Here is a 17,091-nt window from a genome sequence, read left to right on the forward strand (position 1 = left end):
CATTCTGATGCTTGTTTTGAACTTCAGCAAGTTGTCTTCACCATGTCTAGATGCCTAAATGCATTGAGTTGCTGCCATGTGATTGGCTGATTAGCAATTTGTGTTACCAAGCAATTGAACAGGTGTACCTAATAAAGTGGCCAGTGAGCGTATATTCAATTCCCAGGAGAATTCAGGCTGTCTTGGGGGCCAAGGTGGTCCAACACAACATGAGGAAACAATTTTTTCCCTGGCATTTCCATAATTGTGTCCAACCCCTGTATGCCCTCCACTATTCATTCCTCATAGCAGCGAACTGACAGTCCATAGATACAATTTGGTTCCAGTACCTGGCAACTAGAGGCTCCTCCTACGCAGAGAATTCCTCCCTCAGACGTGTTCGACGCCGGCTCTTCAAAACACCCAGGCGGCCATCTTTGCTGAGGTAACCCGTCCGCATCTCAAATTATGAGTCGATTAACGGCGACGGCGTAATGGATTTAAACAGTGCGAAGGTACATCCGGTGTAGCCTCGTAAATCATTCGTTACACTGTTTTGCTTTCTGTAGGCTCACCTTGTGAAGGATTGAGGCGGGTTTCTTCAGCTGCCCCTTCTCAAGATGGCTGCGCTGAGCCGGCGGACGTGACGACCGGACGTAGAACGAGTACGGGATGACGCACGGTTGCGGCATGCCTTGTCCTGCAGTTGCCGATTCATTGTAGAGATGGCGGTGAACGGGGCGGACGGAGCCGGGATCAGGCAGGTGGCCGCCATGTATGAACAGCTGAAGGCGGAGTGGAATAAGAAGAGCCCCAACCTGGGCAAGTGCGGAGATGTGCTGGGCAAGCTGAAGGTGAGGGAGCGGCCACGGTCCCTGATCGTGGGGTGTGGGGGGGCTCAGGCTGGGGTATATACAGGGGGCAGCTCAGTGGTAGTGTGGACACACATAGATCCAACCCAACACCTGTGTAGTGTGATGGGGGAGGGGCTAGGACACATGTAAACAAAACATTGTATGTCCAGCAAACTAAACCCCCCACACTAAGGGACCCATAGATATGAAGGTGGTTGTGGGGACACACAGATCCAACCCAACACCTGTGTAGTGTGATGAAGGAGGGGCTAGGACACATGTAAACATAACATTGTATGTCCAGCAAACTAAACCCCCACACTAAGGGGCCCACAGACATGAAGGTGGTTGTATGGACACGCATGGATCCAACCCAACACCTGTGTAGTGTGATGGGGGAGGGGCTAGGACACATGTAAACATAACATTGTATGTCCAGCAAACTAAACCCCCACACTAAGGGGCCCACAGACATGAAGGTGGTTGTATGGACACGCATGGATCCAACCCAACACCTGTGTAGTGTGATGGGGGAGGGGCTAGGACACATGTAAACAAAATGTATGTCCAGCAAACTAAACCCCCACACTAAGGGGCCCACAGACATGAAGGTGGTTCTGGGGACACATAGCTCCAACACCTGTGTATTGTGTGGGGGGAGGGGCTAGGACACATGTAAACAAAACATTGTATGTCCAGCAAACTAAACCCCCACACTAAGGGACCCACAGACATGAAGGTGGTTGTGGGGACGGACACACATAGCTCCAACACCTGTGTAGTGTGATGGGGGAGGGGCTAGGACACATGTAAACAAAATGTATGTCCAGCAAACTAAACCCCCACACTAAGGGGCCCACAGACATGATGGGGCACTCATCGGCTGTGGTGTCCGGATTGTACAGTCACCTCACGTTATTAGGAGCCCCCAACACCCCCATCCTTCCTGGTATTATGGAACGTCAAGCAGGCGGCTCAGAATTAGCCCTCCGCCACACAGACGTTCTATAGCAAACACCCATGGAGGGTCGCGTCTGCCCGTGCATGGATGTACATGTGTTCCGTGTGTGCAGGCAGTCTCAGTCATGTCAACTGGGAAGCAGCGGCGGCACGGACACAGTTGCTGCTCCTGATTTGACATCTGTACGGGGGAACGGCCCCGAACGCAGACAGTGTGAGTTCAGGGAAACGTACCTACATGGCTGTCAGATCAGGAGCAGCAACTATGTCCGTGCAGCCGCTGCATCCCAATTGATGGGATTGCCTGCACGGGGAAGCATGGAACACCTGTACATCCCAGTGTGGGCAAAAGTGGCCCTCCATGGACTTACAGTGGATATAAAAAGTCTACACACCCCTGTTAAATGTCAGGTTTCTGTGATGTAAAAAAAAGAGACAAAGATAAATCATTTCAGAACTTTTTCCACCTTTTAATGTGACCTATAAACTGTACAACTCAGTTGAACAACAAACTGAAATCTTTTAGGTGGAGGGAAGTAAAAATAAAAAAACTAAAATAATTTGGTTGCATAAGTGTGCACACCCTTACACTAATACTTTGTTGAAGCACCTTTTGATTTGATTCCAGCACTCAGTCTTTTTGGGGATGAATCTATCAGCATGGAACATCTTGACTTGGCAATATTTGCCCACTCTTCCTTGCAAAAACACTCCAAATCTGTCAGATTGTGAGGGCATCTCCTGTGCACAGCCCTCTTTAGATCACCCCACAGATATTTGATCGAATTCAGGTCTGGGCTCTGGCTGGGCCTTTCCAAAATTTAAGTTTTCTTCTGGTGAAGCCATTCCTTTGTTGATTTGGATGTATGCTTTGGGTCGTTGTCATGCTGAAAGATGAAGTTCCTCTTCATGTTTGGCTTTCTAGCAGAAGCCTGAAAGTTTTGTGCCAATATTGACTGGTATTTGGAACTGTTCATAATTCCCTCTACCTTGACTAAGGCCTCAGTTCCAGCTGAAGAAAAACAGCCCCAAAGCATGATGCTGCCACCACCATGCTTCACTGTGGGTATGGTGTTCTTTTGGTGATGTGCAGTGTTGTTCCTTGTTGTTCTTGTGTCAAACATATCTTTTGGAATTATGACCAAAAAGTTCACCCTTGGTTTCATCAGACCAGAACACATTTTCCCACGTGCTTTTTGCAAAATTTAGTCAGGCTTGGATGTTTTTCTTTGTAAGAAAAGTCTTCCGTCTTGCCACTCTACCCCATATCCCAGACATATGAAGAATACAGGAGATTGTCACATGTACCACACAGCCAGTACTTGCCAGATATTCCTGCAGCTCCTTTAATGTTGCTGTAGGCCTCTTGGCAGCCTCCCAGACCAGTTTTCTTCTTGTCTTTTCATCAATTTTGGTGGGAAGTCCAGTTCTTGGTAATGTCACTGTTGCGCCATATTTTCTCCACTTGATGACTGTCTTCACTGTGTTCCATGGTATATCTAATGCCTTGGAAATTCTTTTGTACCCTTCTCCTGACTGATAACTTGTAGTAATGAGATTCCTCTAATGCTTTGGAAGTTATAAGAGGGTGTCCACACTATTTTAGTGTTCTATGTTTACTCTAACCCCCCCCCCCCCTCCCAAAAGATATCAGTTTGTTGTGCAACTGAGTTGTACAGTTTATAGGTCGCATTAAAGGTGGATAAGTTCTGCAATGATTTATCTTTGTCTCATTTTTCATCACAGAAACCTGACATTTTAATAGGGTGTGTAGACTTTTTATATCCACTGTACACTATAGTACACTCTTGTGATCAAGGCCTTAAAGTAGAACTATAGGCAGAACTTTTTTTTTTTTTCTTTTTTGGATAGAGTAAGGGAGGGTTATAACCCGTCAGATTATTTTTTGCCATCTGTGCCCCATTGAGGAGATGTACCTTCACTTCCTGTCCCATAGCCAAACAGGAAGTAAGAAAATACCTACGATTTGACCACCCTCCGCTCTATAGCAGAAATACTGCTACATGGTGGCATGGCTGCTTAAAATCCCATATATTTACGTGATATGCATTTCCGGGTAGGGGGTCCGCATTTGCGCTGATCTGCTCACGCCAAAATTGGCTACTGGGTGTATCAATCACTGGGTCCCGGCTGCTGATTCCCGGCCGGGACTCGGTGATCATCAGCAAGGCTGAGAGGGGAGAGATTGGTGTGTATCTATGTATTAAGGTGAGAAACCTTCAGTGCTGCACAATTTCCCCCCCACACTCCCCCTTAATCTTACCTGAGTATGATCCAGCCATGTACACACAAGCTGCTGTGGGCCAGCTCCCTAAATGTGCTTTGTGTGTCTATAGACGCACACAGCACAGTTTGGACACCTTCCCTCTTCACTGGTTTTCACTGACAGGAGAAGGAGCTAATGACTTATGCTGCCATCAGAGCCTCCAGTAGGACCAGGAGAAGGAGAGAAGAACTGCAGCAGACGGGCATGGCATTGGATCAAGAATGTGTTTAAGGGGGCAGCTGGGGAGAACTGCTATTGAAAAATGAATGTTTTTTCCTTAATGCAGAGAATGCATTAAGGTAAAAAAAACCTTTTACCTTTAGAACCACTTTAAGAAATAAGTGTGTCCCCAGAAAATAGAATGGATCCGTTTTATATGCATTGGATTTCAGCCCTCTAATGTTTTCCATTTCCTCTTGTTACAGCTGGCTCTCCTGGAGCAAAATTTCTTACCAACTACAGATGCCAAGTTGACCAAACAGCAGCTAATCTTGGCAAGTAAGTATATTCATTCCTAAGGTCTCGTTCTCACTGGGTGTACTACAGTGTACACCCATGAAGGATCATGTTTACCTGCATGGGGATGCACGGGTTTGCAGGCAGTCCTGTTGATGTCAGTGGTGACGCAGCAGCTGCTAATACACAGATGCTTTTCCCAATCTGACATCAGTGTTGGGAGCACAGCCTCTAACACAGACTGATGCCAAAGTGGTAGCAGCAGCTTTGCAGGCTGATATCCTGCAGGGAAAACCTGTGCATCACTATGCGGGTAAACAAGGCCCATGGGCATACACTTTAGTGAACGTGGCCTAAAACATTTTTTTTTCATAGCTTTCTTTTGAAATTGTTAGCAGGCAGCACTGTTATATGTGGCGGCACAGTGGCTTAGTGGTTAGCACTTCCGCCTGGCAGTACTAGGGTCGTTGGTTCAAATCCTAACCACGGCACCACCTGACTGGAGTTTGCATGTTCTCCCTGAGCCTGCGTGGGTTTCCTCCGGGTATTCCGGTTTCCTCCCACACTCCAAAGACATGCAGGTAGGTTAATTGGATCCTGTCTAAAATTGTCCATAGTATGTATGAATGTGAGTTAGGGACCTTAGATTGTACACCCTTTGAGGGTTAGGGACTGATGTGAATGTACAATATATATGTAAAGCGCTGCGTAAATTGACGGCGCTAAATAAGTACCTGAAATAAATAAAATAAATAAATATGTGTGCCCTCTGTGTCCAATTGGAATCAATGGAATCCTGCAGGAGTCTGTTTCCTTTCAACTACAACTGTAGGTCCAACTGTTCAGCGCACCGCATGAGAGGGGGACAGAGCTGCTGTGGAGAGGTGTGGCTCTTGCTCTGTGTTCCTCCTGCACTGTCTGTGTGTGTGTGTGTGGCACTTTTTTAGCAGTTGCATGTACAGTTTTATAGTTCAAAGCAGGAATGTGCACCTTGAGAAGACTCCTACAGTATTCTATAGGTCCCAGCAGCATGGGGGGGACACACATGACCACAATGTAGCAGAGCGGCCAGTGGTCAATTTCAAAAGGAATCTCCGAGGAGGAAATTTTTAACTTGCCTGCATTTGATGTTTGTTTTTGCTTTTTAACTTTAATACCCCAAAGAGGACCTGTAGAACTTTGCACACCTTTTTGTTTTGATGCACATAGAATGTATTTAGCCAATTTAAAATGAATGTTTAGTTGGGCTTTAATTTTTGGGAGGTGGGATTTGTTTTCAAGTATACACCAAACTTAAATAATATGGTGTCATTAGACAGCTGTGGTCCTATAATACTAACCTAAAGTTGGTCAGTTTAGTTCTAGACGGGTGCTGACGTATCATTTTATGACTGCCACTGACGACCTGAACCCTGCTGCTCAGATGTTGATTGACAATAGTTTTTGCTCTCTGCACAAAGAAAATGTTATTTTAGATTTTGTCCAATTACTGTCCTAATCAGCTGAGATTTGTTAATGCCGATTTCATGCTTTACAGTTCTACCATTTTATTTACAGGGGATGTTTTGGAGATTGGCGCACAGTGGAGTATTCTTAAGAAGGACATCCCGTCATTTGAAAGATACATGGCACAGCTGAAGTGTTACTACTTTGATTACAAGTAAGAATAGGTCGACACATCCAACTGCTGCTCAGAAAAACTCAAAAATGGGATGGTAAAGCAAGCACGTAACCTGACTGTACAGCAGGCACCTTAAGGTGGCAATTGCGGCCTGTGCGGTGCCACCTGTACCTCAGTACTTCTATTACATGGAAGGATAGTCAGTAAAACATACCTGCAGTACATTTTGCTCCATAACAGCATGACTCATGAGAGAGGTTGTCTCCTCACCCGAAAGGTACAGAAATAGACATTTATGCATTTTGACTCATCCTCCAGTTTTCTGCTCTTTTCAGGTCAGGAGCAGATGACACCATTCCAAAACCGAAAACCACTGAAAGTGCCTCTCTGCTGCCTGTACTTTCTGTTAACTGGGAGACCCATGGAGGTGACTTCTCTTCTCTCCATCTTGCTGGCTGGTGGACACTAGGGAACTGGCGTGTATATTCTGCTTAATCCAATGTCCCTATACATACTGTAATGCAGTAATGATAGTGAGAGGATGGAATGAACTTCTATTTTATTTGTCGGTTGTCTGTCCTATGCACTTTTTCCAGATAATATATTATGCAGTCATGGGGTACAAAATTTAGCAATCCCAATGCCCTTTCTTGTTGCTAGGACATGAAAACTGTTGGATGCTCTCTCCCAGCATTGTAGGAGTAAAAACCTATATATTTGTCCCTGGTCAGTGACTCAGAAGACATCGACTCCATAGATGGCTCAAATTTCAGACATTCCTGCTGAATTGTCTGAAAAATCTGAGCCATCGGTGGCCCTTCAAGCTGACTTGACAAAAGTAGATTTCAAAATTGTACAATTGGTGGCCAAATAGTGACTATATCCTATCAGATGCTGTCACTGTTTGGCAGCAACATTGTATTCAGACAGCCATGGGTACCATGGCTGCTGAATAAATAACTGACAGTGGTGTTTCCTCCATCCACAAGCCTAAACGATAAGTCCACCTTTTGTGTTACATTACTGCCATATTCATGTTTCAAACAGACTGAACCCAACCCTCCCATATCCCTCGTTGTGCCAGCTAGCAGGGCTTCTTCTCCCCCCCCCCCCCCCCCCACTAGCAGCCACAATTAAAAAAAAAAAAAAAAAAAAAAAAAAAAAAAGGGGGGGGGGGGGGCGTGCAGGGCTCCGGCCACGTCGCTCATTTACAGTATTCTATGAGTGAGAAATCTACAAGTTCCAATTGCCTTTGTGTCTGTCGGCTTTTAGTTCTTGATGAACTACCACTGCGCTGTAGTAGTTAATTGAGTCTTCCTGTCAGAGTGTATCTGCTTGCCTGTGCGATGTACGGACACACAGATACACTGACAGGTCTGCAGGAGACCTGCATGGCACCAACATCCTGCTGATCCGTATTGCCAAGAAAAAAAAAAAAGTGCATTGATTATTTTTTGTTAAAAGGTGAACTTCTCTTTAAACTAGAGACAATTGAATCGTGTATAGCTAGCTAAACAATCCGCACAATATTAGAGCCATTGGCGTTTTCTGCAGGATGTCAGCACTGATGGCCTGCTTATTTCTTTGTTTCACAGGTTTGCTTACAAAAAAAAAAGTCTGTACTTTAAATTGCTCCCAATCCAAGGTCAAATTTAGGGCTCATGCAAATGCGCATATACTGCCAGAATTCAGCTTACTTTTGCGTACAGCCGCGGCCAGCAGCCAGTTCAAATCAACAACAGGTTGGAGAGATGACACCGATGTAACTGCACATCCTAGCAGATGTGTACAGGGATGGATGAGTGGCCCTGGACACACAGGTCTTCCCAGGGCGTTCATCCATCTCTGTGACCTCTTGGATTCAAGGTGTGAGCCATGGCACCTGACAGCCTGTCATTGATTTGTCCAGGCTGCTGGCTGTGGTTGGATGCAGTAATACGCTGGCGGTAGACACCCCTCTGTTCCTGTGTGCATGAACCCTAAGTCTTCTAGCCCCCGGGAATGTATCTTGTCAGTGCGTTGTCTTTCACTAGCCTTAAAGACTCCTTGCGGTATGATAAATCTAATTATCCATTGTTCTATACTGACCGAAGCATTGTGTTTTTATCTTTTAAACGTTGGATGTTTTGTTTTTGCTCTTTTAGAGACGAGCTTCCAGAATCTGCATATAAACACCAGCTGCTTGGATTGAACCTCCTCTTCCTATTATCACAGAACAGAGTGGCCGAGTTTCACACAGAGCTGGAACGGTTACCTGCTAAAGATATCCAGGCCAACGTGTACATAAAGCACCCAGTATCTCTAGAGCAGGTATCTGTTATTACCATCTGTCCTAACAAACTATAGCAGCCATCCCCGCACGTGAGACTGCACCTTGTATCCAGCAGCATCACATTGATAACCTTTCTCTTCCTGTTCTTCAGTACTTGATGGAGGGAAGTTATAACAAAGTGTTTCTGGCCAAAGGAAACATTCCTGCAGAGAGCTACACATTCTTTATTGACATCCTGCTGGACACTATAAGGTTAGTCGAGTATATGGATTGCACTGCAGTAGTTTTCAAAATTTTCTGCTTTCACACAGCCAGCCTTTTCATTTTAAAGCATTCCTGCAACTTTAAAGCTGAGCTTCAGGTATATATAAAATACACATATCAACGCAGCTCTACAGGTAGAGTAAGTACCGAAATCTGACCTGGAATCTGCCTCTTACAGTCCTTGTACAGCAGAGCTCATTGGGAAAGAAGCAGTGCAGAGAGCCAAATCAGAAAACAGAAGATGGAAAAGTTGCACACCGGAAACCAGCCACTATGCTGAAGGGTAAAGATACAGCTTCAGCCTGAACTCCTACTGACTGTGCTCCTCTAAGGAGCCATAGAAGAGCATAGCCAGGAGGATTTCTGGATGAAGCTGTATCTTTACCCTTCAACATAGTGCCTGGTTTCCGGTGTGTGGCTTTTCCGCTTTCTATTTTCCGATTTATTTCTGCCAGCTTAGAAGAGCTTGCTTGAATGTCAGCATCCAATTTTTTGCTTTGGACTGCAGGAGGAGTTTTTTATAATGCTTTGAGCAGCGCTCCAAGTTCTTTGTATATGGGTCAGTGCAAAGACTCATTAGTTCTGTAGTCTCATGTGCCAACAAAGCACATATTGATAGAAGAAGAGGGCAAAGTGACATGGAGTAAGTTGCTGATGCTTCACTGTCCAACCACAAGTTGGGGGAGCGATAAGACCTTTAAATGTTAACTGCAGCAGAGATAAATTGGGCTGTCCTATGTGGCAGTGCTGTTTAAATCTCAGAATAAGAAATGCAAATATTTGGCAGGAATGGGCCCTCTGAATGTATTTAGCTGTTTACCTGGAGTTCTGCTTTAAAAATTGCATATTTTTTTTTAAATACCATATCCTAAATTTAAATAGGGAGCCATCTGTAGGAGCCCCAATGTTCCCTCTTAACTCATAAAAAAAAAAAACATTACCTCAGACAGCCAGTGAGGAGGTGTGATGGTGGTAGCAGAGCTCTAGAAGGTATGCTGTCACTAAGAGGGCACAGGAAATGAACCACCAGTGCTAAGAAGTCCTATAGGGTTTATATCATTTCACATATTTTACTGAAAGAATAGTGCAGTGTTTCTCAACTAGAGTTCTGTGCGAAGTCCCCAGGGGTTCTTCCGCAACGCAACATTATGGTGGATATATACCGCCTAATGTTGTGCTCACTGACAGTAGTGTCAGCGCATGTTGATACCTGGTACCTTTACTATAGTTCTGGCCCCTATAAAGGGACGGGGCCAGGATTAGTGCAAAGTGCGGGAGCTGAAGAAGGTGGCGGCTTTCTGTGACAGCGTTGAACACAGAGCGGAACCTACAGCTGTGGAGACGCAGAATACAAGGGGTGGTGGAGGGGGAGGATGGCAGTGAGCCACTGGAGCACATAGCTGGATCAGCAGGCAAGATCCTGTTACAGCCATGGTATTACAGAGTGCAGGGGGGAGGAAGCAGAAAGTTGCAAGAGCACGTGGCTGTATGGGAGGTGAAATCTTATAGATGCAGAGTGCTGGATGAGGGCCAGATAGGAGGCAGAAGGTGACATCCAGTATATGACAGCAGTGATGCAGACTGCAGAGAGTGGGAGCATATAGCTGGATCAGACTGAACGTAGCACAATGTGAGATGATACTAACTTGTTGTTATTGTGCCATAATGTACATAAAGCTTTTATGATCTCACCACCTGCGACATTTAGTCTCATCAAGCCACATGCTCCCACTCTCTGCTCCCCTTCTCTGCATTCAGCCCTGCCATACACTGGATGTCAGCTCCTCATCCAGCCATGTGCTTCATCTACAGCTCGCTAATCAGATCCAATGTTCCATCAGCTGTAGATCTGAAAATTTTTCAGGGTTTCCCTGAGATCTCAAACTTTTTGCAAATGGTTCTTTGAAGGCAAAAAGGTTGAGAAACACTTGCCTTTGCCTTTTTGGTTCTACTTTTAAGATTTTCTAAAATTGACTCTACAGAAGAGAACGCACTGCTCATTTAGGGCGAAGTGACTGATTCTCTTGAACACTCACCCCCACCCCCTGATGTGGTTTTTCTATGTGCTCTCCTGCCATTTAGATCCTATATTAGAGAGTCAATATTTCAGCCCTTCGTCTTCTCCCAGCAGGACGTGCTACATAGTTTTGTTTCTTAAGTCTGGGTTTACTTTCGAATTTATATGGTGATGTGATGACTGTATTTATGTTACAGGGATGAGATTGCGGGCTGCATTGAGAAGGCCTATGAGAAGATCCTGTTTAATGAAGCCACCAGAATATTATTTTTCAACACTCCTAAGAAAATGACAGATTATGCAAAGAAGGTATTTATAACATTACTTTTCTATTCTGGGTGATGAAAATATCTAGACGTAATCAAACAGAGCCAGGGCATTGTGCAGTGATGCATAAAAGATCATATAGGGAATCTGCATCAAGGAGCTTAGTATTACTAGCGACATACGCAGGATGTATGGCGATCATGTGTGATGCAGAAAAGATCATATCGGTAATCGGCATCAAGGAGCTTAGTATTACTAGTAACATACGCAGGATATATGGCGATCATGTGTGATGCAGAAAAGTTCATATAGGGAATGGGCATCGAGAAGCTCCGTATTACTAGCCAGATATGCAGGATGTATAGGCTACTAGAGGCAGAGCAGATTGGCTACCGCAATGCCTGTTGTAATAAATATTGACCACATAGGGAGTGCGTTGTTTTCAATCAGTTGGTTGACCCAGACTTGATGGAGCATTAAAGTACCACTGCTATGTTGCAATGCAAAGAAGAAAGTACAGCGTGAGTATATAATGAGCAAATGTTTCTGCTCCCATGTACACACAGTAAATTAGCTAAAAACAACGTACATCCAGCTCTTCAGATTGTGCGGACTTTACAGCTATGCTCTGCTGAATAAATGAGCCACACAGAAAACTGGAGTCCATGAGTGAAATGAAGGAAATGGTGGTTTATTCAAGAAGGCGCTTGCACCACTGTATGTTTAAAGCAGGGTGGAATAGAAACTGTCATCTCTGTCCCGCAGCGGTTACTCCTCTGACCTGCTGTTCAATCACCGAGAGTCCCATTCGCTATAATGGGACGGCTGGTGTTGCAGCAGTGACACAACAAGATGAGGGATGTGGCGGCAGCAGGTGAGTGGATGTCCGCTAACAGGCGCTGCCATGATGGATCTAAATTGACAGGTGCTCTCTAAATGTAAGGAATCCGACGCATTCTTGCTGGTAGTTAGAATCTTTTAATATTTGCAAACCAAATGCAGGTTTCCTTTGTAGAATAATAAGCTGTCAGGTTAGTAAAACAGCGATATCAGAACCGATTTTAGATTAATAGGTTAATCGCACATAGTTGAACTACTCAAATTCTGTGAATGTATCAATGCAGTGCATGTTATCTCAGCTTGCAGAGCTTGGATTCATTGAATGAGTTTACCAAAAATGTAAATATTGCAGAATATACAGCCTCATGCTACATAACTAAGCTCCATTTCATGCTGAATAAATTAAATTATTATTGTATCTTAAATAGAAAACTATCTTTAGATAGATTTTTACACTGAAAGCATTTTATTAAAATAAATTTGATAAAAATCTAAAAAAATCCGATTTTAAATAAATTTTTTTTTTTTTTAATGGATTTTTATCAACCCTGGTTTAAAGGCTGAAATTCCTCTTTAACGCCGCATGACTGGACTGAAGACAATTTGAAGAGATAATAAATTCACATATTTTTGAGCCTGCAAAGCATTGCACCTGTGATCGGTGGACTGGGGATGCAATGTTAGGCTCTTGTAATATCCTATTCAGCACGCTGCATATTTTGTTACGTGCTTTCAGTTGAGAGGTGGAGAAAAGTTCAGTGAGCTACGAGTGCACTGATTATTGAACTCGTAGTTCATTGAGAATTGGCAAACGGGACTTGTGGTTCATTTATTTACAGATCCCTGTTAAATATATCAGCAGCAGCAGGGGAGAAGGACCCTTGCCCATTGTCACATAGGTGAGAGAAGAGGCATTTTCACCATGGTGCCCCCTAATTACAGGTGTAACATGAACCAAAAGGTGAACTTAGTCTTTAAAGGCCAGCCACACGGGTTCACGACCTATTCTCCCCCCACCTTCAAGCTTAAATCCACTGCAAATTAAAAAAAAAAATAAATTCTAGTCGTGTGATGTGAGGAATTTCACCCTGTAATGAAAAATGTAAAAGTCAGCAGCTACAAAAACTGTAGCTGCTGACTTTTAAACACACACCTACCTGTTCCAGGATCCAGCAATGTCCTCATCCAAACTGGCTCTTTGCCCTGTCTTCAGGTGCCGGCATCTTAACTGTGGGCCTAGCTGACTGTGACTCCTTGCATCTTCACAGCCTACTGTGCATTCACAAACCTCCACTATGATCGTCTGGGTGGTCAGAGCAGATGTGGAAGCAGGTATCTGTCAAAATCAGGTACTTGCTCCCTGCTCCCCCCCCCCCCCCCCCCCCAACTTCTTCCAAAAAAAATTCCAAACATGGGAGAGGGGGGAGGAGGAAAAGCAGAACTTCCCCTTTTTGGTGAAGGTCCACTTTATGATCCTTAATTTTTCCCAATACATGGATCCTAAATGCTAGAGAGAGCAGCACCATGACATAGTTACGTGGCTGCTGTAGTTTTGGAGTAAGCTCCCGTTAGTCCAGAGTGGGGGGTGCAGAGCTTTCCTACCCTGGGCTTCACGCTAAGTGGGTTGAATCATGCGGAGTGCCATTTAATGCGGAGTGCCATTTAACTCAAAGTAGAGAGCGGCACAGTATTGCTGGTGCAGGTTGGGGGGTGGGGGGTCTTGAGCAGTAGAGGTAAGCATAGCATCTGGACCTGTTTTGTATGTGTGCATGTCCTTTTTTTTTTTTTTTTTTTTTTCTTTTTCTTTTCTTTTTTTTTTTTCCTCTCTCTATAGCAGAGGCCAGGGACTGAAATTTTTTTGCTTTCTGCCCAAGCTTGATTTGAGCTTTGTAACACAGATTGATTGACATAAGCTGGTCTCATTTGCTTTGAAAATGCTATACATTCCATTTAATCAAGAAAGCTAAATGATTGCTGTAAAATGTAGATCTCCCTCTGGTAGCTAATCTACAGAACTTTGTACGGTAACTACATGAAAGCAAACCATAGATGTGTTGACCTGAAAATGTTATTGCAATTATGATTTTAAACCCAGCTGGCATAGTGTTAGCGCTTGAAATCTCAAACAAAAACAATTGGAATTTTTTCTTTTTTTTTTGTGGTCTACAGCGCGGCTGGGTGTTGGGCCCAAACAACTACTACAGTTTCAGCAGCCAACAGCAGAATCCGGAGGAGGCCACAATCCCATCCACAGAACTAGCCAAGCAAGTGATCGAGTATGCCCGCCAGCTGGAGATGATCGTATAAAGACAGGAAGTCAGCACAGCCAACTTCCCACTTGTGTTCTCTTTTCTGGTCTCTCTGCTCATTCACCGGTTTTACTCATATTTTATAGACAATGTAGGTTGGGGCAGGGAATCTTTTCTAAAACGTGCAAACACCCTTCAACAGGCCTGGCTGATGGAGAACTTACCCTTCACCATGACTTAAAACCAATCTTCATTTGTAAGGAACCTGGTGCATACAGGAGGAATTAATATGTTTCTAAAGCGATAACAATGTATTTGTTACTTTGCTCAGTAAAGGAGCCAAAATACAAACAATTTGTAGTATTTGTTTTACATTTGCAGGTTGCTCAAGTTTTCAAAAAGGTAGGTGCGCCAGCGCCAGCTTTCCGGTTTGATGTATTACCCATCTAGTGGTCATTAGAATTAATGCTAGTGTAAAGGGGAGCTGGTAGGTTCTAGATAAGGGTGATTATTACGAATATAGCTTTTACAGAGACACTGCTGCAAGACCATATTTTTAACAATCATTTTCTCATAAGATTATATATGCTTTTAATGTATTTTATGCACATTTTATTTACCTTGTAAAAGCTTTCTTTGTGTAGACTTCCAGAAGCCCTGAGACTTCTGCTGAGCTCCACCATGTAATCTCGGCAGACTCTAAGCCATCATTCATGTGACACTCTATACCAGGGGTAGGCAACCTTGATTTGCATGTTTAAAGGCCAAATTCACCTTTATGAACATGTTACACCTGTATTTAGGGTGTAACATGTTCAGCATGCACCCCCTCCTGGTGTAGCAGGCAGAGAATCCTCTCCCCACACCCTCTATCACAATTTGAAAAACAGCCTGGCTGTGTGGGACTCCGCCTAAATGGCTGTGTCATTCAGTTTCCTGTGAATAAATATAAATGGACTATAAATACTGTCAGACTTTGCTGCTGACGGCTTTTAGTTCTCAAAGAACTATGAGGGTGCTGGTGAGTGCTCTTCTAATCCATTGATCTTCCTGCTCTAAAGTAACTGTCTACCCATATGGGAGGTACTGGCAGGCAGCTATCCTGAGAGTCTGCAGGAGCTTGATATTGCACTCTCAATTTGCTGATCGTGGGTGCAATGCACTGTAGGCTTCTTAGGGGGAAAAAAAAAAACTTACATTTTTTATTTTTTTTTTTTTTCAAAATGTAAATGTATCCGTTTAATTGAATGTGCTGATGCAGCATGATTTTACACTATTTTGTTTCCTGGCAAACCTTTACATGCATCTTTTATGAAATATGCAAATAATGTCCCGCATGTGCAAAATTAGATTTACCCACAAGTTGCAAATCAGTTTCCTGTCTAAAGGTCACATTCAGACCCATTTGGTGTTTCCCATTTTCTGTTTGGTGTTTGTAAATTAGCCCAGTCTTTTACGTCATTTTACATAAGTGTTACACAAGGTCTCTGTACTTACTTTTAAAGACAACTTGTCAGCCCTTTTTCTCTTTTTAAATATGAAGTCCTGACTTAGTAGGCACTCTGTGGAGCCTACACTATTACCTTTTATTAGTTAGAATGTCCTTTTTCTGTGTGCCTCTCTGATTCTGGCTCTACTTTTAATAAGGGTTCTAGTTGACCATCATCTTAGCTAAACACTATTCACTATCCATCCTTTCAAAAGACACTGTACATTATGCAAGAAGGCTTTCTTTTGGGCATATGGCTAAAGCTGGCCCTATACTGCTCAACTTTCACCTATTTGTTGCTGGTTTGGCTGAAATTCGAGCAATGTTATCCTGCTGGCACCCCTTTGGTCAACCAAAAGTGGATCGGTCAATCAAGTTTTGTCAAAGGTTCCTGTATAAAAATTGTTGGTCAAACGGCACATGCTTCCAATCAGATGCAGCACTGAGTATTTTGATAGCTGGCGACTATTGGAGTACAAAATCTGAGCAATGTGGGTTCATCCTTTCTCACTGTTGGTGTGGATGGAAGAATCTGTTAGATTTTTAACAAATAGAAATATACACTGTATTGCCAAAAGTATTTGGACTCCCCTCTGAATCATTGGATTCAGTTGTTCCAATCACCACCATGGCCACAGGTGTATAAAATCAAACACCTAGGCATGCAGACTGCTTCTACAAACATTTGTAAAAGAATGGGTCGCTCTCAGGAGCTCAGTGAATTCAAGCATGGTACCATGATCAGTTGCCACCTGTGCAATAAGTCCATCTGTGACATTTCCTTCCTACTAAATATTCCACGGTCAGCTGTTAGTGGTATTATAACAAGGTGGAAAAACTGGGAACAACAGCAACTCAGCCATGAAGTTGTAGGCCACATAAAAGTACAGTGTGGTCAGTGCATGCTGAAGTGTGCAGAAGTCGCCAACTGTCTGCAGAGTCACTAGCTAAAGACCTCCAAACTTTGTGTGGCCTTCAGTTTAGCACAACAACAGTGCGTAGAGAGCTTCATGGAATGGATTTCCATGGCCAAGCAGCTGCATCCAAGTCTTATATCACCAAGTGCAATGCAAAGTGTCAGATGCAGTGGTGTAAAGCATGCCACCACTGGACTATAGAGCAGTGGAGACGTGTTTTCTGGAATGACGAGTCACGCTTCTCTGTCTGGCAATGTCTGGGTTTGGCAGTTGCTAGGAGAACGGTACTTGCCTGACTGCATTGTGCTAAGTGTAAAGTTTGATGGAGGGGGAATTATGGTGTGGGGTTGCTTTTCGGGTTGGGTTTGGCCCCTTAGTTCCAGTAAAGGGAACTCTTGAGGCGTCAGCATACCAAGACATTTTTGGACAATTTCATGCTCCCAAGTTTGGGGATGGTGCCTTCCTGTTCCAACATGACTTCACACCAGTACACAAAGCAAGGTCCAGAAGGACATGGATGAACGAGTTTGGGGTGGAGGAACATGACTGGCCTGCACAGAGTCCTGACCTCAATCCGATACAACACCTTTGGGATGAATTAGAGCGGAGACCACGAGCC

The 17,091-nt window shown here is 44.0% G+C and overlaps 1 protein-coding gene across 1 annotated transcript; it reads left to right on the plus strand.

The window, feature by feature from the left end:
- Positions 1 to 648: 648 nt before the first annotated feature.
- PSMD8 (proteasome 26S subunit, non-ATPase 8) lies at positions 649 to 14,420 on the plus strand. Its single transcript, XM_089684245.1, has 7 exons — positions 649 to 833; positions 4,506 to 4,578; positions 6,094 to 6,196; positions 8,302 to 8,467; positions 8,581 to 8,681; positions 10,908 to 11,019; positions 13,987 to 14,420. The coding sequence occupies exons 1-7, from the start codon at positions 705 to 707 to the stop codon at positions 14,122 to 14,124; spliced, it is 822 nt and encodes a 273-aa protein (XP_089540371.1). The 5' UTR covers positions 649 to 704; the 3' UTR covers positions 14,125 to 14,420.
- Positions 14,421 to 17,091: the final 2,671 nt, after the last annotated feature.

The sequence above is a fragment of the Staurois parvus genome, unplaced genomic scaffold (assembly GCF_062004578.1).
Source record: "Staurois parvus isolate SC_StPar_1 unplaced genomic scaffold, SC_StPar_1.0 ptg000340l, whole genome shotgun sequence".
NCBI lineage: Eukaryota > Metazoa > Chordata > Amphibia > Anura > Ranidae > Staurois > Staurois parvus.